General features: G+C 47.8%; 1 protein-coding gene across 5 annotated transcripts in view; it reads right to left on the reverse strand.

The window, feature by feature from the left end:
- Window positions 1-20,634, reverse strand: part of ARL6IP4 (ADP ribosylation factor like GTPase 6 interacting protein 4) — a 102,010-nt gene that overhangs the window by 12,984 nt on the left and 68,392 nt on the right. For 4 of the 5 annotated variants that reach the window (XM_063964550.1, XM_063964549.1, XM_063964548.1 and 1 more), the window contains exon 5: window positions 11,208-11,328. In XM_063964550.1, coding sequence (XP_063820620.1) covers window positions 11,208-11,328 — 121 coding nt within the window. The remainder of the gene's footprint in view (window positions 1-11,207; window positions 11,329-20,634) is intronic. The other variant, XM_063964552.1, reaches the window with a different exon arrangement.

Here is a 20,634-nt window from a genome sequence, read left to right on the forward strand (position 1 = left end):
TCTCAACTTTACTCCCTTTTACTGGATTCTTCCCTTCCCCCCTCTTGGCCCCACGAGCTCGCATGGGAGCGTGATCTTGGGCCCCCTCCGGAGAGTGGAGACTGGGAGGACATGAGACTGGGGATTGCTAAATGCTCCATTGCCACTGCTTTCAAAGAGACGGCTTACAAAATCTACTACCGTTGGTACTACACCCCGGATAGACTTAACAAACTCTTTCCGTCTGTTTCCCCTGCTTGCTGGAGGAACTGCGGATCGAGAGGCACTATGCTACATATATGGTGGTCCTGCCCGTCCATCATTCCCTTTTGGAATCTAGTCCACTCCCTCCTTGTTTCCCTTCTAGATTCCCCCGTGCTGAGGGATCCCTGGACCTTTCTGCTGTGTTACCCTCCCCCGATGCTTGATAAATTCTCCCGAAAACTGACTACACATATTCTAACCTCGGCAAAATCACTGATAGCCCTTAATTGGAAAAACCCATCTCCTCCCTCTCTCTTCTCCCTTAAAACCAAAATTTGGCATATTGCATCAATGGACAAGATTACGTATTACCTTCATGACCGAGGTCATGTTTTTGAGCAGGTTTGGGCCCCCTGGCTCGCCGCTGAAAGTGGACCGCCGTCTCCCCCCTCTTGTCCCTAGCTCCTCCCGTAGACCCATGGGCATCGCCTACTGCTCTTTCTCCATCTCCTCTTCATCCTTTTCTTCTTCTCTCTCTTCTTTCCTCCTCTTTCCCTCCTGCTTCCTATTTTCTCTCGTCTTCCACTTGCCCTCCTTCTCTACCTTTTTTCTGAACTCATTATTTTCAGCATATATACTGTGATTGGATTACTATATCGTGGTCTCCCCTTTCCCCCAAATTGGATACATGATTACTGATGTTTTATTTTTGATTACTTTTACTGTTTATTCTAAAATTGTGGCTTCTGTTGGACGTTGGTCTTCCTGACCGCTTGTCCCCCCTCTCAATGTTTGTTTACCTATTTTATTTTGCCGCGCAAAATAAAGAATAAAAAAAAAAAACACATTAAATATTGGCTGCAGCAGTTCACACAAGGCTTCAGAGATAGTGAGCACTGCGGGCTTGTAGCCCAGACCCAGTGTAGTCCGTGGCGGGCACCGTGGCTACGGGCCAGTGACCGCCACTTTCTTGCCGCCAACACTGCAGCGGGGACCCCGGTGTAACACTCACCGTTCCTGGTCTTCGGCATCTGTTAGAGGGTGGCGGCTAGGTGCTGGCGTGGGTACACATACTAACGATGTGTGATCAGTACCTCAGGAGCTCAGTGTCCTGTCAGCTGGGATTACGAACTATTAACCCTCAGGAGGTTGGTACGGTCCTCCCTCTAAGTCCCACGAAGCAGGTAGTCTGTCTGCCACACAGAGCTACCTGAAAACAAGAAACTAAATCAAAAGTAAAGAAAAAAATCTCTGGAGCTCCAGAGAGATGCACCCGGCTCCTTTGGCACATTTTTCTAAACTGAGTCTGGTAGGAGGGGCATAGAGGGGAGGAGCCAGCACACACATACACACACTAAAGGTTTTAAAATGCCAGGCTCCAGTGGACCCGATCTATACCCCATGGTACTAAAGTACAAGACCCCAGTATCCACTAGGATGTAAGAGAAATTGAAGTAACAGACAAGCTAGAGTAAGATGTAAAAAGGAGAGTTATTGTAGACTTACCATTATTAACTCTCTTTCTGCGAGGTACATTGGGTTCCAGAGGGAAACATCAGGGTGTAGAGTGGATCTTGATCCAGAGGCACCAACAGGCTAAAGCTTTAGGCTGTCCCAGGATGCATTGGGGCCTCCTCTATAACCCCAGCTCCAGGCACTGTGAGCTCAGTTTCGTTAACCAGTCCAATGCAGGAGTAGGTAAGAGAGAAGGTAGATGTTAGTCACATAGAACCACATTCTCACGACAGGAGAAAGAACCAGCGGCTAATGCCATACAAACACATAGAAGCTAGGTGCGTCAGGGTGGGCGCCCTGTGGAAACCGATGTACCTCGCAGAAAGAGCGTTATACCTCCCTTTTCTGCAGCAGGTTACATTGGTTTCCACAGGGAAACATCGGGGATGTCCTAAAGCAGTTCCTCAAGGGAGGGGACGCGCCTTAGCGGGTATGAGAACCCAGCGTCCAAAGGAAGCATCCTGGGAGGTATCAAAGGCATAGAACCTAATAAACATGTTCGCAGAGAACCAGGTAGCCGCCTTGCACAATTGTTCTGCGGACGCGCCACGGCGTGCTGCCCAAGAAGGTCCAACAGACCGAGTAGAATGGGCATTAATAGCAGCAGGAGCTGGGAGACCAGCCTGTGCATAAGCTTGTGCAATCACCATTCTAATCCATCTGGCCAAGGTTTGCTTATTCGCAGGCCAGCCACTTTTGTGAAAACCAAACAAAAAAAAAGGCAATCTAACCTCCTGATAGAGGCAGTCCTCTCCACATATATAAGGAGAGCCTGTACCACATCCAAAGACCTCTCTTTAGAGGACAAATCAGAAGAGATAAAGGCCGGAACCACAATCTCTTGGTAAAGGTGAAAAGATGACACCACCTTAGGGAAATAACCAGGGCGAGTTCTAAGAACTGCCCAGTCACAATGAAATATTAGAAAGGGTGGACGACAGGACAATGCGCCTAAGTCCGACACCCTTCTTGCAGAGGCAATAGCCAGTAAAAACAAGACCTTGGCCAACCATTTAAGGTCTACCATCTCAAGAGGTTCAAATGGAGACTCTTGCAGGCCATTCAGGACAACAGACAGATCCCATGGAGCCACAGGAGGGACATAGGGAGGCTGAATCCATAAGACACCCTGAGTGAATGTATGAACATCAGGTATAGAAGCAATTTTTCTCTGAAACCATACCGACAAGGCAGATATGTGAACCTTGAGGGATGCCAGACGAAGGCCTAAGTCCAGGCCTCTTTGCAGAAAAGCCTGAATTCTGGAAGTTCTGAAGCTGTATGCATCAGAATTATTATCAGCATACCAGGTTAAGTAAGAATTCCAGACCCTGTAATAAATCCGAGCAGATGCCAGTTTGTGGGCTTTTAACATAGTTTGGATGACTGCCTCAGAGAATCCTTTGGCTCTCAGGTGAGATGCCTCAAGAGCCACGCCGTCAAAGCCAGCCTGGCCAGGTCAGGATAAAGACAAGGGCCCTGTACGAGGAGGTCTGGGCACTGAGGAAGTAGAAGAGGATGCTCTGTTGATAGACCCTGCAGGTCTGAGAACCAATGCCGTCTGGGCCACGCTGGAGCGACTAGAAGTAGAAATCCTTCTTGTTCGAACTTCCGCAGGACCCTGGGCAGGAGTGACACTGGAGGGAACAGGTAGGGCAGCCGAAAGTTCCATGGAATTGCCAGTGCATCCACGAACGCTGCTTGAGGATCCCTGGTCCTTGATCCGAAGACCAAAACCTTGTGATTGTGTCGAGACGCCATCAGGTCTACGTCTGGTAGGCCCCACTTTTCCACTAGGAGTTGAAAGACTTCTGGATGAAGACTCCACTCTCCGGCGTGCACGCCCTGGCGACTGAGGAAGTCCGCTTCCCAGTTTAAGAAGCCCGGCATAAATACTGCCCATATTGCTGGTAGATGGCATTCTGCCCAACGAAGGATTTTTGACACTTCCATCATAGCCATGCGGCTTCGAGTGCCGCCTTGATGGTTTATGTATGCAACCGTAGTGGCACGGTCTGACCGTACTTGAACCGGCCTGTTCTATACCAGAGGCAGGGCGAGAGTCAATGCTTTGAACACCGCCCACAACTCCAGAATGTTTATTGTGAGGAGTGACTCCTCCTTGGTCCAGCAACCCTGAAAAGAGTGTTGCTCCAACACCACACCCCATCTCCTCAGACTGGCGTCCGTTGTCAGCAGGACCCAGTCGGGGATCCAGAAGGGACGGACCCTGCACAATTGCTGGTCCTGTAGCCCCTTGGCCAGCGACAGACATACCTCCGGAGTCAAAGTGATCATGTGAGATCTGATCCAATGAGGTAGGCCGTCCCACTTGGAAAGGATTAACCTCTGCAGAGGGCGAGAATGAAATTGAGCGTACTCTACCATGTCGAATGCCGACACCATCAGGCCAAGTACTTGCATCGCCGAGTGTATTGACACTCTGGGGTGACAAAGGAAGCATCTCATCCTGTCTTGAAGTCTCAGGACTTTCTCTGGAGACAGAAACAGTTGTTGACTGTGTGTGTCCGGGAGTGCCCCCAGGTGCACCATGCTCTGGGGGCACTCCCGGACACACACAGTCAACAACTGTTTCTTCCAACTGATGAGCTACCCGTGGGCTTGTAGGAAGCTTACCGTCAGTTCTGGGTGACTGAGGATGACATAGTGGGAGTCTGCCAGAATCAGCAAGTCGTCCAGATACGGCAGGATCCTGAATCCCTGGCGACGGATATGGGCCATCATTACGGCCATGACCTTGGTGAAGATCCGAGGAGCCATAGCCAGTCCAAATGGGAGAGTCTGGAACTGATAGTGGAGGTTGCCACTAGCAAACCGCTGATACTGCTGATGCGACATGGCAATAGGTATATGCAGTTACGCATCCTGTATATCCAGAGATACCATATAGTCTCCGGGTGCCATAGCCAGTATAATCGAGTGCAGTGTTTCCATAAGGAACTTGGACACTCTCACAAACGTGTTCAGTGATTTGAGGTTGAGTATAGGCCGGAAAGACCCATTGGGTTTCGGAACTAGAAACAGGGTCGAATAGTAGCCTCTGCCTCTCTGGACCAGAGGAACCAGCACTACCACTCCTGTATTCAGGAGAGAACTCACAACCTTTTACAAAGCTTGCGCCTTTAACGGATCCGAAGGTATAAATGTGGTGCAAAACTGGCAAGGGGGACGACTCTTGAAGGAGACTGCGTATCAGTGAGAGACAACTTCTCGCACCTATGCATCTGAAGTGGTCATTAACCAGACCTGGGTGAACTACAGAAGTCAGCCTCCCACCCTGGGGTCCTCCAGAGGGAGGCCCACCCCGTCATGCGGCAGGCTTGTCTTGTTTAGAAGCAGGCTGACGGGCCGCCTAGGACTGTTTTGCCTTGGGCTTAGTGGTTTTGGAAGCACAAGATTGTCTCAGGTATGCCTGACCCTTTGCTTTCCCTTGAGGCCGAAAGGAACGAAAAGTGGTACCTTTAGCCTTCTGTGCAGAAGGATTAGTATTTGAGAGAAAGGCAGTCTTGGCAGCCGCCAATTCAGACACAATTTTATTTAGGTCTTTCCCAAACAAAATGTTCCCCTTAAAGGGGAGTACCTCCAAGGTCTTTTTGGAGTCTAGGTCCACCTTCCATGACCTCAACAAAAGAATATGGCGAGCCAGGACAGATGTAGTCAACGCCTTGGCTGCCAACACACCCACCTTAGAGAACACCTCCTGAATGTAATAGGCAGCAGTGGTAATGTGAGACAGGTATTATCTGGCAGTGTCAGATATATCCTCGGGCAGCTCTTCCCATAATGCCTGAACCCATGCTTCAATTGCTTTTGCAGCCCAAGAGGCTGCAATAGTGGGTCTATGTACAGCATCTGTAAGGGAGTAAATAGATTTCAGGCATCCCTCCACATGCTTATCTGTCAGTTCATTCAGTGAATGACAGTGGTGACAGGCAGAGTGGATCATACCACTAGGCGGATGACATGAGAATCCACAGGCAGTGAATTCTCCCACTTGTTGCATAACTCTGCAGGGAGAGGATGGCAAGCCAAGGCCCGTTTAGACAGAGGGGATTTCTTCCCTGGAGTAGATCAGGGTTCCTGCCTGATGTCCACCAAATGGTCAGAATGAGGTAATAGATTTTAACCACCTTCTGCCGTTTAAACTTTATCAGTTTTCTTAGCCACAGTAGTGAAATCCTCATCATCAGTGATTTGTAGAATTTGCTTAATAGCAACCACAAGGGCAGGGACAACAATTTGCAATGGAAAATCCTCATCAGAAACACCTGATTTAGTGTCTGACAGGACAGTATGCTCCCCCAGCTATTCAGATGAAACATCTGAGAGATTGTGAGGAGGAAGCAGCCCGCTTAGATGACCCAGAGACACTAGAGTGACCTGGAGTAGATTTTTGTCTGACCAACAAATTATTTAATTGCTGCAACAGGTTAGACAAATTTTCCGCCCAAGGCGGATTATCCATAGAGACAATTTGTGGCTGTAATGGCACAGGTGGTCCCATAGGGTCATAAGACATTCTACCAGAGTACCCAGTAGGTTTGTGAACGCAGCCCAGGGTGGCTCCTGATTGGCTACAGGAGCTGCGGACTGACTGGGAGATGTATGATACAATAGTACACAGACCATCATACACAGCTTCCCCCTCTGGTAAACCTTTGGCGCATGCTCTGCATGATGCAGGAGCGTCCACAGACTTACTGCCCTTCTTGTTAGACATTGTACACAAATGCAACAGAGCAAATTAGTACAATAAAGCCCGAGTACAATACCTGCAAATAAATACGTTAGTATGTGACTGTAGACACAGTACACAACACCAGCGAATAAATCCGGTATTATGTTACTGTATACACGTAATGGGTAAATACTGTGACACACTATATATATGACCCTGACGCACCTAGTCCCTTAGGGTACAGAATGTAGTGATAGATATGGGAAACAATTAAAGTGAAATCACACAGCAGATACAGGTACACACAGTCGCAGGCAATGCAGATAATTATTATGACAGTAAAACTGCACTGGACTAGTATATGTACAGCTATATATATATATATATATATATATATATATTTATTTTGTAACACTGTAAGGGAACAAGGTGCCGTTTCGTGGGGTAAATGGCAGCTATGCAGCAGCTGAGGAATCACACAAGTCCAGTGTGTGGTGTAACTGGCCACGACCAATTTTATTAAACAGAAAACAAAACAAACATCAAAAGAAAATACCTTGCCTGTCTGGCACTAACTAAACATAAGACGTTCCTAACTGTCTCTAAACAAAACACAGAGTTTTCCAACCAACACTGTATGGCTCACTTGTGTAAGGAAGCGTATTTCTCTCACAGATATCCTGCAGTCTTCCCTGGCAGTTTGCACACACTAATCAGGCTAGCAGCCCTATAACCCACTTACACAGCTGAAACCCTGATCAGCCCTCTGTGAGGACAAGACCCAAACTGGGCCCAATGTCTGGAACTTGCCCTATCTCTCTTTCAGGGCCCTTATCCAGCTTTTCCAATAAACTGAAAAGGTTCTGACAAAACAAAACATTTCCCTAATACATGTAAGACAAGAACCTGGGACAAACATACCTGCCCTCAAACACTATTCCAGTGTTCTTGTCACAATATATATATATACAGGTTTAGTATCCCATATCCAAATATTCCGAAATACGGAATATTCCGAAATACGGACTTTTTTGAGTGAGAGTGACATAGTGAAACCTTTGTTTTCTGATGGCTCAATGTACACAAACTTTGTTTAATACACAAAGTTATTAAAAATATTGTATTAAATGACCTCCAGGCTGTGTGTATAAGGTGTATATGAAACATAAATGAATTGTGTGAATGTACACACACTTTGTTTAATGCACAAAGTTATAAAAAATATTGGCTAAAATTACTTTCAGGCTGTGTGTATAAGGTGTATATGTAACATAAATGCATTCTGTGCTTAGACTTAGGTCCCATCACCATGATATCTCATTATGGTATGCAATTATTCCAAAATACGGAAAAATCCGATATCCAAAATACCTCTGGTCCCAAGCATTTTGGATAAGGGAGACTCAACCTGTATATATATATATATATATATATATATAACACAGCACGGTCCTAGACCAGAGGTATATATCAGAACACTTGTACAATATATCCTGTAATAGGTACACTTTTTCTTAACTAACGCTGTCTATATAAAAGACATGTTGAATACTCAAGTGTTTTTAAAGTCACAGTGCTGTATACAGGCGGCTTTACAAGGGAGACCTTGCCCTGCAGTCCCAGAGACTAGCCACAACTATGCTTATAAAATGGCGCCCAGCGTCTCAGTCAGGGAGTGAGGGAGAGTGTGAGGCAACTCCAGGGCGGGAAATCTGCAGTAGATGTCGCCCTGGGCCGGGAAGAGGCTACAGGTCAAGCGCCAACTCCCCTATGCTGGGCTTCCACCCTAGGTACTTTCGAGCCTTATTAAATGGGGCGTTAATACACCCGACCTGTGCTCTATTGCCCTGATGCTCTAGTTGGGTCCCTGTTCGATGACAGTGTCCACGTCAGCACCGCAACCCATCTCCCTGGGTCGTGGACGGTACGCGATTTAATGGTGGATCCCACCTGGGGGCCCTCTTACCTCCTCCCCATAGCAGCCACGCAAACCAGTAGTGAGACTGCGGCCGTGCGCCTAAAGCCGGAGCGTCTCCACTGCAAGTACCCGTGAACAGGCCGTGAGAGTACGCAACACCACTTGGGAGGTGAAGGGCAGCGCTTAAGTGTCATCATGACATACAGCATTGACAGCCCAGTTTTGAAGAAATTTTCAGTCATTAAAAGCTTTTTCAGGGCTGCCCAGCGCAGGCCACCTATTAAGTGACCTGCTGCTGCAGACACCAACTGAAACTGAGCTCACAGTGCCTGGAGGCGTGGTTATAGAGGAGGCCCCAATGTATCCTGGGACAGCCTAAAGCTTTAGTCTGTTGGTGCCTCTGGATCAAGATCCACTCTACACCCCGATGTTTCCCTGTGGAAACCAATGTAACCTGCTACAGAAATACATATATGTAGTGTAGAGGCGACGGGAACGAGGGTGTACTTACCACACTGCCATAGGGACTATACTATGTCAAACTTCAACGGACACTTTTGTTCCGTACACAGAAATCTTTTGTGAGAAACAACTGAGTCAGCCTGACCTATCCAGCAAGGAAGATAAAGTGGCTTGCTTCCCAGGCACCTTATCGCAAGTGGCCAGTGTAAGTAAAATAAAAACATATTTGCAAACAACTGTTGAGGACATCAGTAGATCCAAGACCAAAATAGCATATTTTCAGGTCAGCTAGGCATATTCTAATCCCAGAAGCAGCCACGCAGTCCAAGACCTGAGACCAGAACTCAGCAATGAAGGGATAGAACCAAGGCTGATGCCACAAATCAGCAGCTGACTCTGTCTGGACACTTTTGGGTTGCTCCAGTGCCGTCCGTGTTCCTGCTGTGCAGTAACCAAGCCTGCAGGGTCCTGCTCATGCTTCAGGATCTCAGGCACTTTGTGTCTGCAAATTACACTTGTGCTGCAGGGTCTCTGGCAGTTCTGTGTCTGCGGATTACACTTGTGCTGCAGGGTCTCTGGCACTGTGTCTGCAGATTACACTTGTGCTGCAGGGTCTCTGGCAGTTCTGTGTCTGCAGATTACACTTGTGCTGCAGGGTCTCTGGCAGTTCTGTGTCTGCAGATTACACTTGTGCTGCAGGGTCTCTGGCAGTTCTGTGTCTGCAGATTACACTTGTGCTGCAGGGTCTCTGGCAGTTCTGTGTCTGCAGATTACCCTTGTGCTGCAGGGTCTCTGGCAGTTCTGTGTCTGCAGATTACCCTTGTGCTGCAGGGTCTCTGGCACTCTGTGTCTGCAGATTACACTTGTGCTGCAGGGTCTCTGGCAGTTCGGTGTCTGCAGATTACCCTTGTGCTGCAGGGTCTCTGGCAGTTCTGTGTCTGCAGATTACCCTTGTGCTGCAGGGTCTCTGGCACTCTGTGTCTGCAGATTACACTTGTGCTGCAGGGTCTCTGGCAGTTCGGTGTCTGCGGATTACACTTGTGCTGCAGGGTCTCTGGCACTATGTCTGCAGATTACACTTGTGCTGCGGGGTTTCTGGCACTCTGTGTCTGCAGATTACACTTGTGCTGCAGGGTCTCTGGCAGTTCTGTGTCTGCAGATTACACTTGTGCTGCAGGGTCTCTGGCAGTTCTGTGTCTGCGGATTATACTTGTGCTGCAGGGTCTCTGGCACTCTGTGTCTGCAGATTACCCTTGTGCTGCAGGGTTTCTGGCACTCTGTGACTGTAGATTACACTTGTGCTGCGGGGTCTCTGGCACTCTGTGTCTGCAGATTACACTTGTGCTGCAGGGTTTCTGGCACTCTGTGTCTGCAGATTACCCTTGTGCTGCAGGGTTTCTGGCAGTTCTGTATCTGCAGATTACACTTGTGCTGCAGGGTCTCTGGCAGTTCTGTGTCTGCAGATTACACTTGTGCTGCAGGGTTTCTGGCAGTTCTGTATCTGCAGATTACCCTTGTGCTGCAGGGTTTCTGGCAGTTCTGTATCTGCAGATTACACTTGTGCTGCAGGGTCTCTGGCAGTTCTGTGTCTGCAGATTACACTTGTGCTGCAGGGTCTCTGGCAGTTCTGTGTCTGCAGATGACACTTGTACTGCAGTTTCTCTGACAGCCCACTACCTGCGGGGTCCCGATTGTGCTTCTGACTTCAAGGTCTCTGGTGCCCTGTACCTGTGGGGTCCCACTTCTGCTGCAGGGACTCTGGCAGCTCTGTGTCTGCGGGGTCTCGCTTCTGCTGCAAGGTCTCTGTCGGCTCTGTGATTCCCGCTGGCTTTATCCTTCTCTGGCCTCCTACAGCTGCAGAGATCTGTAGCCAGAGACCGCGCTCACAGCGAAGGGACTTATTGAACGTACTGTATTTAAAATTCCAGCCTATCACCACGGACCAGTGACACCACTGGGACAACAAGCACTTTAAGTCACTAACCATAGTGAACTGATTGGTAGCATTCTCTTGAATATTGGTTCAGCCTACAAATCTGGCTGCCACCACTGCACGTCATGGTTAGTTTAAGGGCTACAAGTAAAGCCTGTGAGTGACAGCGGAGTTTAGAATGCATTGTTTTAACCATTGGTAAGTAACACTATTACAGTTAAAGTAGTCAACTTGCCTCATTGGCTTTAGGAAAGCAATGTGTTATATGAGGAATAACATAACCCCACTGTATATTCTAAATAGTATAAGTCACTGAAGATGAGTGACCTTGCATTATTCTCAACCTTTTGACTATTTTCAACCATAAAATTTTTTTGCTAACGTCTACTATCCTTTAACTACGCCTCTAGTACAGATCAGGTTGTAAGAAATAAAATGGTGTTCTATTTAGTCTTCAGAAGAAAAAACATTTGACAGATCTTTGATTTTAATGATACCTGTATCTCTGAAATGAGACCGGTGTAAATCTTCAAAAGAATTATGCAAACCTTATTGATCTCCTTGTGCCGGTCTTTGCTTACGATTTCTTCAAGTACTTCACCATCCCCTTTAATGAGCCTAGACATGAAAAGAGCTCAACATTAATCGTATGTCTTCAAAGTGCAGTACACCATATTTATTTTTCTTACTGCCTTTTTTTTTTATAAGGTTTTGTTTGGGTAAGGGTCTATAAAAACTTTGTACAGGACAGAATGGTGAGGGGATTTAAAACACAGAATTTACTATCTGCAAAAGTGCACTGCCTTAGAAGACTGTACATATATTACTGTAAAATGAGGAATATATCTGGAAAGTCGGCAGCTTTAATGAGCATATAGGAACCATGTGATGAGCAGAGGAAGCATTTAATGATGTCTCTTGGGAATGGCCATTGCCCTTTAGATCAAAATGTGCCACAAGAATACCAGGCTCTGTTCTAGCTTAGGTATCTAGTTATCCTGTACAATTCTCTTTAGCCTGAAATTTCCTGTAAAAGTAGGTCATATCCTGTCATATATACATTAATCAGGACTACAGCAACTGGTTCATTATACAAATACAATACAGTCAATGCATTTTCCCAGTCAGCTCCATATGTCTCACTGGCTGTATTATAACAATTACATTGGAAGTACAGCAAAGTAAAAAATGGTGATATGTTCCTGAGAGGGGTAATTTAAATTTCCTATCTTTGAATTGTTTACTTAAAATAAATAGATCAGAAATAGCTCACAGAATGTAAATGTCCCTCTTGCAAGCAAATTTAAACGTCCATTTACTGTGCTAAACAAGTACTTAACTTATAAGTTTACTAGAACTAGCAACATCATGCTACAGTGACGGACCTAGAGCTCAGTGATCCGCATTCTCATAAATATTATCTTATTGCAAAATTAACAATCTATGGGACCGATTCAATTGTTTTCTGCGCCTCCTGCTGGGCGTTTTCAGCAATAGGCATCTATTGGAGCTGTTCAACTGTTGCTCCAATCAAAAGCCCATTACCAGCTAAGGTGTCTGACATCTCCAGGCATAGCTGCGCAAAGCTGCGAAACCTATCTAAAGTACTTGAATGGGTGTCCAAAGTCCGGGTTTGATCACCCAGGCTACGGACTTTTTAAACACATTTTCTCTTGCATCTCCTAAGGCTACAAGAAAAAATGTTACTCCCACAGCTAATGGGCGTCTATCGGAGAAACAACTGATGCCCGTTCCTTCAGATGGTCAGCAGGTGGTGGTGAAAATAGGATTTTAATTACCTGCCCGTAAATCCTCTCTCGTAGTCCGTAGAGGATACTGGGGTCCACATTAGTACCATGAGGTATAGACAGGTCCACTAGGAGCCATGGGCACTTTAAGAATTTGATAGTGTGGGCTAGCTCCTCCCTCTATGCCCCTCCTACCAGACTCAGTGTAGGAAATTGTGCCCGAGGAGACGGACATACTTTGAGAGAAGGATATAAAAGGATAGTGGTGAGATTTCGAACCAGCACACACAAACTAGAGGAAAGCCAAGCTAACCAAACTTGAAACCAGGAACAGCAACCGCTGAACCAACAATACTTAACCAAGTAACAGTGCAGGAAGAAACGAAGCACTGAGCGGGGGCCCAGTATCCTCTACGGACTACGAGAAAAGGATTTACCAGTAGGTAATTAAAATCCTATTTTTTCTTACGTCCTAGAGGATACTAGGGTCCACATTAGTACCATGGGGATGTACCAAAGCTCCCAAACCGGGTCCTGCAGAACTGATTTACCAAACTGAAGGTCCTCAGAGGCCAAAGTATCGAATTTGTAGAACTTAGAAAACGTGTTCGAACCTGACCAAGTAGCTGCTCGGCAGAGCTGTAAAGCCGAGACACCCCGGGCAGCCGCCCAGGAAGAACCCGCCGACCTAGTAGAGTGGGCCTGTACAGACTTTGGACACGGCAAACCCACTGTGGAATAAGCATGCTGGATAGTAAGCCTGATCCAACGTGCAACAGTCTGGTTTGAAGCAGGACACCCAATTGTATTGGGATCATAGAGAACAAACAGCGAGTCCGATTTCCGGTGACGAGCTGTCTGTTTCACATAGATCTTCAAAGCCCTCACAACATCCAAGGACTTTGCAGTAGCCGAGGTGTCGGTAAGCACCGGGACCACAATAGGTTGGTTGATATGAAACGCAGACACCACCTTTAGAAGAAAGTGCTGACGAGTTCTGAGTTCAGCTCTATCTTCATGAAAAACCAAATAGGGGCTTTTGTGAGACAATGCCCTCAGCTCCAACACACGCTTCGCAGAAGCCAAGGCAAACAGTGTGACAGCCTTCCACTTAAGAAACTTAACGTCAATGTCCTGTAAAGATTCAAACCAATCCGATTGCAGGAACTGCAACACCACGTTGAGATCCCAAGGTGCCGTAGGAGGCACAAAGGGAGGTTGGATGTGCAGAACCCACTTCAAAAATATTCGAACCTCAAGGAGAGAAGTCAATTGTTTCTGGAAGAAAATGGATGAGGCCGAAATCTGGAGCTTTACGGAGCCCAGACGTAGGCCCACATCCACACCTGACTGCAGAAAAAGGAGAAAACGCCCCAACTTAAATTCCGCCGCATGAATTTTCCTGTTCTCACACCAAGAGACGTATTTTTTCCAAATACGGTGGTAATGTTTAGATGTTACCCCCTTTCTAGCTTGGATCAGAGTTGGAATAACCCTATTGGGGATCCCATTCCGGGCTAGAATTTGAAGCTCAACCTCCATGCCGTCAAACGGAGCCGTGGTAAGTCTTGATAGACAAATGGCTCCTGTTGGAGAAGGTCCTCGCGAAGAGGTAGAGGCCACGGGTCCTCCAGGAGCATCTCCAGTAGATCCGCATACCAGGCCCGTCTTGGCCAGTCTGGAGCAATTTGAATTGCTTGAACCTTTTCCCTTTTTATTCTTTTGAGAATCTTTGGGATCAAAGGGAGTGGTGGAAACACGTACACCATCTGGCAGACCCATGGAGTCACCAGAGCGTCCACCGCCACTGCTTGTGGGTCCCTCGACCTGGAACAATACCGCTTGAGCTTCTTGTTGAGGCGAGAGGCCATCATATCGATTTGTGGCATTCCCCACCGACGTGTCAAGCACCCAAACACCTCCAGGTGCAGGCCCCACTTTCCCGGGTGGAGGTCGTGTCTGCTGAGGAAGTCTGCTTCCCAGTTGTCTACTCCCGAGAAATAATATCGCGGACAACGCAAGAGCGTGTCTTTCTGCCCAGAGTAGAATCCTTGTTACCTCTGACATTGCTGCTCTGCTCTTCGTTCCGCCTTGTCGGTTTATGTACGTTACTGCCGTCAGAATTGTCTGACTAAACCTGAATGGCCTGATCTTGAAGAAGATGCGATGCCTGTAGAAGGGCATTGTGTATGGCCCTTAGTTCCAGAATGCTGACCGGAAGAATGGCTTCCTGACTTGACCATTTTCCTTGGAACTGTTCCCCCTGGGTGACTGCTCCCCAACCTCTGAGGCTTGCGTCTGTGGTTAGCAGAATCCAATTTTGAATCCTGAATCTCCGGCCTTCGGTCAGATGAGAAGTCTGAAGCCACCACAGAAGAGAAATCCTGGCTTTTGGCGACAGACGGATCCTCTGGTGCATGTGAAGATGCGATCCGGACCATTTGTCCAACAGATCCAGCTGGAAGGGCCTTGAGTGGAACCTTCCGTACTGCAGCATTTCGTAAGCTGCCACCATCTTTCCCAGAAGGCGAATGCATAGATGCACCGATATCCGGGTTTTCCTTAGAACATCCCGCACCATCGACTGGATTACCAATGCCTTTTCCAGCGGAAGGAATACGTTCTGTGACTCCGTATCCGGTATCATTCCCAGGAACGGAAGTCTCTGTGTTGGTTCCAGATGAGATTTTGGTAGGTTCAGAATCCACCCGTGTTCCTGGAGTAGACGGGTTGAGAGGGCAATGTTATCTAACAACTTCTTCCTGGAAGGTGCTTTTATCAGCAGATCGTCCAGGTACGGAATTATGTTCACCCCGTTTGCGGAGGAGAAACATCATCTCTGCAATTACCTTGGTAAACACCCTCGGTGCCGTAGAGAGGCCAAATGGTAGGGCCTAGAACTGATAGTGACAGTCCTGTAAGGCAAACCTTACATAAGACTGATGAGGCGGCAAAATCGGAATATGAAGGTACGCATCCTTGATATCCAGAGACACCAAGAATTCCCCCTATTCCAGACCTGAGATCACCGCTCTCAGAGACTCCAGTCTGAACTTTAACTCCCGTAGGTACGGGTTCAACGACTTGAGATTTAAAATAGGCCTTACCGAACCATCCGGCTTCGGAACCACAAACAGGTTGGATAATAACAGGTTGGATAATAACCTTGGCTTTGCAGCTGAAGTGGAAGAGGAACAATGACCTGAGTCCGTACCAGTTTTTGAATTGCTTCCTGTAAAGTCATACTTGCTTCTTGAGAAGCTGGTAAGCCTGATTTGAAGAATCTGTGATTTGGGAGTTCCTGAAACTCCAGTCTGTAGCCCTGAGACATAAAATTTATGATCCAGGGATCCTGGCAAGACAATGCCCATCTGTGACTAGCTGGGGGAGCTGCGGAAGGAAGGTATGTAGACTTACCCGCTGTAGTCTTGGATATCCACATATCCAGTTTATCTCCAAAAAGGGCTTCCCTTGTGAAAGGTAGGTTTTCCACGCCTTTCCTGGAATCCGCATCTGCAGTCCACTGGCATAGCCACAAGCCCATGCGTGCCAATACTGCCATAGCAGTGGAGAATGCATTGGGAAAACCAATTTCCTTTATGGCCTCCACCATAAAGTTAGCCGAATCCTGTAGGACCGTGGTTGGGAATGCCTGCTGTATATGCTGAAGGAGTAAAATGATCTCCCCCCTGAATAAGGAATTTAACCCGTCAATTAGATTACCTGACCATTTTGCAATGGCACTAGAGATCCATGCACAAGCTATAGTGGGTCTCTGGGCCACCCCCACAGCTGTGTACATAGATTTGAGAGTAGTCTCAATCTTGCGGTCTGCAGCATCCTTCAAGGAAGCTGCCCCAGGAACGGGTAAAAATAAGATTTTAAACCTACCGGTAAATCTTTTTCTCCTAGTCCGTAGAGGATGCTGGGGACTCCGTAAGAACCATGGGGTATAGACAGGCTCCGCAGGAGACATGGGCACTATAAAGAACTTTTAGTATGGGTGTGCACTGGCTCCTAACTCTATGCCCCTCCTCCAGACCTCAGTTAGAGAAACTGTGCCCAGAGGAGATGGACAATATGAGGAAAGGATTTTGTTAATCCAAGGGCCAGATTCATACCAGCCCACACCAATCACACCGTATAACCTGGAATATACGCAACCAGTTAACAGTATGAACAAAACACAGTATCAGTCAAAGACCGATCCCAACTGTAACATAACCCTTATGTAAGCAACAACTATATACAAGTCTTGCAGATTTAGTCCGCACTGGGACGGGCGCCCAGCATCCTCTACGGACTAGGAGAAAAATATTTACCAGTAGGTTTAAAATCTTATTTTCTCTTACGTCCTAGAGGATGCTGGGGACTCCGTAAGGACCATGGGGTTTATACCAAAGCTCTAAACCGGGCGGAGAGTGCGGATGACTCTGCAGCACTGATTGAGCAAACGCGAAGTCCTCTTCAGCCAGGGTATCAAACTTGTAGAATTTTGCAAAAGTGTTTGAACCCGACCAAGTAGCTGCTCGGCAAAGCTGTAATGCGAGACGCCACGGGCAGCCGCCCAAGAAGAGCCAACCTTCCTAGTGGAATGGGCCTTTACCGAATTTGGTAACGGCAATCCAGCCGTAGAATGAGCCTGTTGAATCGTCTTACAGATCCAGCGAGCAATGGTCTGCTTAGAAGCATGAGCGCCAACTTTGTTGGCTGCATACAGGACAAACAGAGCCTCTGTTTTCCTAACCCTAGCCGTCCTGGCTACATAAATTTTTAAGGCCCTGACTACATCCAGGGACTTGGAGTCCTCCAAGTCATCCGTAGCCACGGGCACCACAATAGGTTGATTCATATGAAATGAAGAAACCACTTTAGGCAAAAATTGAGGACGAGTCCTCAACTCTGCTCTATCCACATGGAAAATTAAATAGGGGCTCTTGTGAGACAAGGCCGCCAATTCGGACACCCGACTTGCAGATGCCAAGGCCAATAACATGACCACCTTCCAAGTGAGAAATTTTAATTCCACCGTTTGAAGAGGCTCAAACCAGTGAGATTTTAGGAAACTTAACACCACGTTAAGGTCTCAAGGCGCCACAGGGGGCACAAAAGGAGGCTGGATGTGCAGCACTACCTTCACAAAAGTCTGGGCTTCTGGGAGAGAAGCCAATTCCTTCTGAAAGAATATAGATAGGGCCAAAATCTGTACCTTAATGGAGCCTAACTTCAGGCCCATATCCACTCCTGTCTGTAGAAAGTGGAGAAAACGGCCCAGATGGAAATCTTCCATAGGAGCATTCTTGGCTTCACACCAAGATACATACTTCCTCCAGATACGGTGATAATGTTTCGCCGTCACCTCCTTCCTAGCCTTTATCAGAGTAGGGATGACTTCCTCCGGAATACCTCTCCCAGCTAGGATTCGGTGTTCAACCGCCATGCCGTCAAACGTAGCCGCGGTAAGTCTTGGAATACGCAGGGCCCCTGCTGCAACAGGTCCTCCCTGAGAGGAAGAGGCCACGGATCTTCTGTGATCATTTCCTGAAGATCTGAATACCAGGCCCTTCGAGGCCAATCTGGAACAACGAGTATTGTTCTTATGATTCTCAATATTTTTGAGATGAGAGGCAGAGGAGGGATCACATAGACCGACTGAAACACCCATGGTGTCACTAGGGCGTCTACCGCTACTGCCTGAGGGTCCCTTGACCTTGCACAATACCTCCTCAGCTTTTTTTTGAGGCGTGACGCCATCATGTCTATTTGAGGAAGTCCCCAATGACTTGTTATCTCTGCAAAGACTTCTTGATGAAGTCCCCACTCTCCTGGATGGAGATCGTGTCTGCTGAGGAAGTCTGCTTCCCAGTTGTCCACTCCCGGTATGAAGACCGCTGACAGAATGCTTACGTGATTTTCCGCCCAGCGAAGAATCCTGGTGGCTTCCGCCACTCTGCTCCTTGTCCCGCCTTGGCGGTTTACATGAGCCACGGCTGTGATGTTGTCTGATTGAATCAGCACCGGTAGGTCGCGAAGAAGATTCTCCGCTTGTCGTAGGCCGTTGTACATGGCCCTCAATTCCAGCACGTTGATGTGTAGACAAGCCTCCTGGCTTGACCATAGTCCCTGAAAATTTCTTCCTTGTGTGACTGCTCCCCATCCTCGGAGGCTCGCGTCTGTGGTTAACAGAACCCAGTCCTGAATGCCGAACCTGCGACCCTCTAGAAGGTGAGCACTCTGCAGCCACCACAGGAGAGACACCCTGGCCCTGGGGGACAGGCTTATCTTCTGATGTATTTGTAGATGGGACCCTGACCACTTGTCCAGAAGGTCCCACTGAAATGTCCTCGCATGGAACCTGCCGAAGGGGATGGCCTCGTAGGCTGCCACCATCTTCCCCAGAACTCGAGTGCATTGATGAACCGACACTCTTTTTGGTTTTAGCAGGTCTCTGACAATGTTCTGGAGGTCCTGGGCTTTTTCCATTGGGAGAAAAACCCTCTTCTGTTCCGTGTCCAGAATCATACCTAGCAATGATAGTCGAGTCGTTGGAACCAATTGTGACTTTTGCAGATTGAGAATCCAACCGTGCTGTTGTAGCACTCTCAGGGAGAGCGACACGCTCTTCAGTAATTGATCTCTCGATCTCGCTTTTATCAGGAGATCGTCCAAGTACGGGATAATTGTGACTCCCTGCCTGCGCAGGAGCACCATCATCTCCGCCATCACCTTGGTGAAAATCCTCGGTGCCGTGGAAAGCCCAAATGGCAGCGTCTGAAACTGGTAATGACAGTCCTGTACAGCGAATCTCAGGTACTCCTGATGAGGAGGATATATGGGGACATGAAGGTAGGCATACTTCATGTCCAGTGATACCATAAAATCCCCCCCTTCCAGGCTGGAGATCACTGCCCGGAGCGATTCCATCTTGAATTTGAACTTTTTCAAGTACAGGTTTAGGGATTTTAGATTTAAAATGGGTCTGACCGAACCATCCGGCTTCGGGACCACGAACAGGGTTGAATAGTACCCTTTCCCCTGTTGTACCAAGGGAACCTTGACAATCACCTGCTGCAGACACAGCTTTTGAATTGCAGCCAATACTACTTCCCTCTCCGGGGAAGAAGCTGGCAAGGCCGACATGAAAAATCGGCGAGGGGGCACCTCTTCAAATTCCAGTTTGTAGCCTTGGGATACAATCTCCATCGCCCAAGGATCCACGTCTGACAGAACCCAGACCTGGCTGAAGAGTCGAAGACGTGCCCCCGCCGGTGCGGACTCCCTCAGTGGAGCCCCAGCGTCATGCAGTGGATTTAGCAGAAGTCGGGGAGGACTTCTGCTCCTGGGAACTAGCCGAAGCAGGTGTTCTCTTTCCTCTACCCTTACCTCTGGAAAGGAAAGAGGAGCCCCGTCCTCTTCTGGCCTTATGCGACCGAAAGGACTGCATCTGATACTGTGGAGTTTTCTTTTGCTGTTGGGGAACAAAAGGTAAAAAAGTAGATTTACCCGTGGTAGCTGTGGAAACCAGGTCCGCGAGACCATCCCCAAACAAAACTTCACCCTTGTAAGGTAAAACCTCCATATGCTTCTTTGAATCTGCATCACCCGTCCATTGGCGGGTCCACAGAGCTCGTCTCGCAGAAATAGCCATGGCGTTGGCTATGGAACCAAGCAGCCCAACGTCTCTTTGAGCGTCTCTCATATATAAGACTGCGTCTTTAATGTGACCTAAGGTCAGTAACATGGTATCCCTGTCTAGGGTATCAAAGTCAGCTGATAAGGTATCTGTCCACGCTGCAACTGCGCTACAAACCCATGCCGATGCTATCGATGGCCTGAGCAAAGCACCCGTATGCGTATAAATAGATTTTAAAGTAGTTTCCTGTCTGCGATCAGCAGGATCCTTGAGGGCTGCCGTGTCTGGAGATGGTAGCGCCACCTTCTTGGACAGAGACGTTAAAGCCTTGTCCACCCTGGGCGAGGATTCCCATCGTACCCTGTCCTGTACAGGGAAAGGATACGCCATAAGAATCCTCTTCGGAATCTGCAGTTTTTTGTCTGGAGTTTCCCAAGCTTTTTCAAATACTTCGTTCAGTTCATGAGAAGGGGGAAAGGTAACCTCAGGTTTCTTTTCCTTATACATGCGCACCCTCGTGTCAGGGACAGAGGGGGTCATCAG

The sequence above is a fragment of the Pseudophryne corroboree genome, chromosome 1 (genome assembly GCF_028390025.1).
Source record: "Pseudophryne corroboree isolate aPseCor3 chromosome 1, aPseCor3.hap2, whole genome shotgun sequence".
Classification (NCBI taxonomy): domain Eukaryota; kingdom Metazoa; phylum Chordata; class Amphibia; order Anura; family Myobatrachidae; genus Pseudophryne; species Pseudophryne corroboree.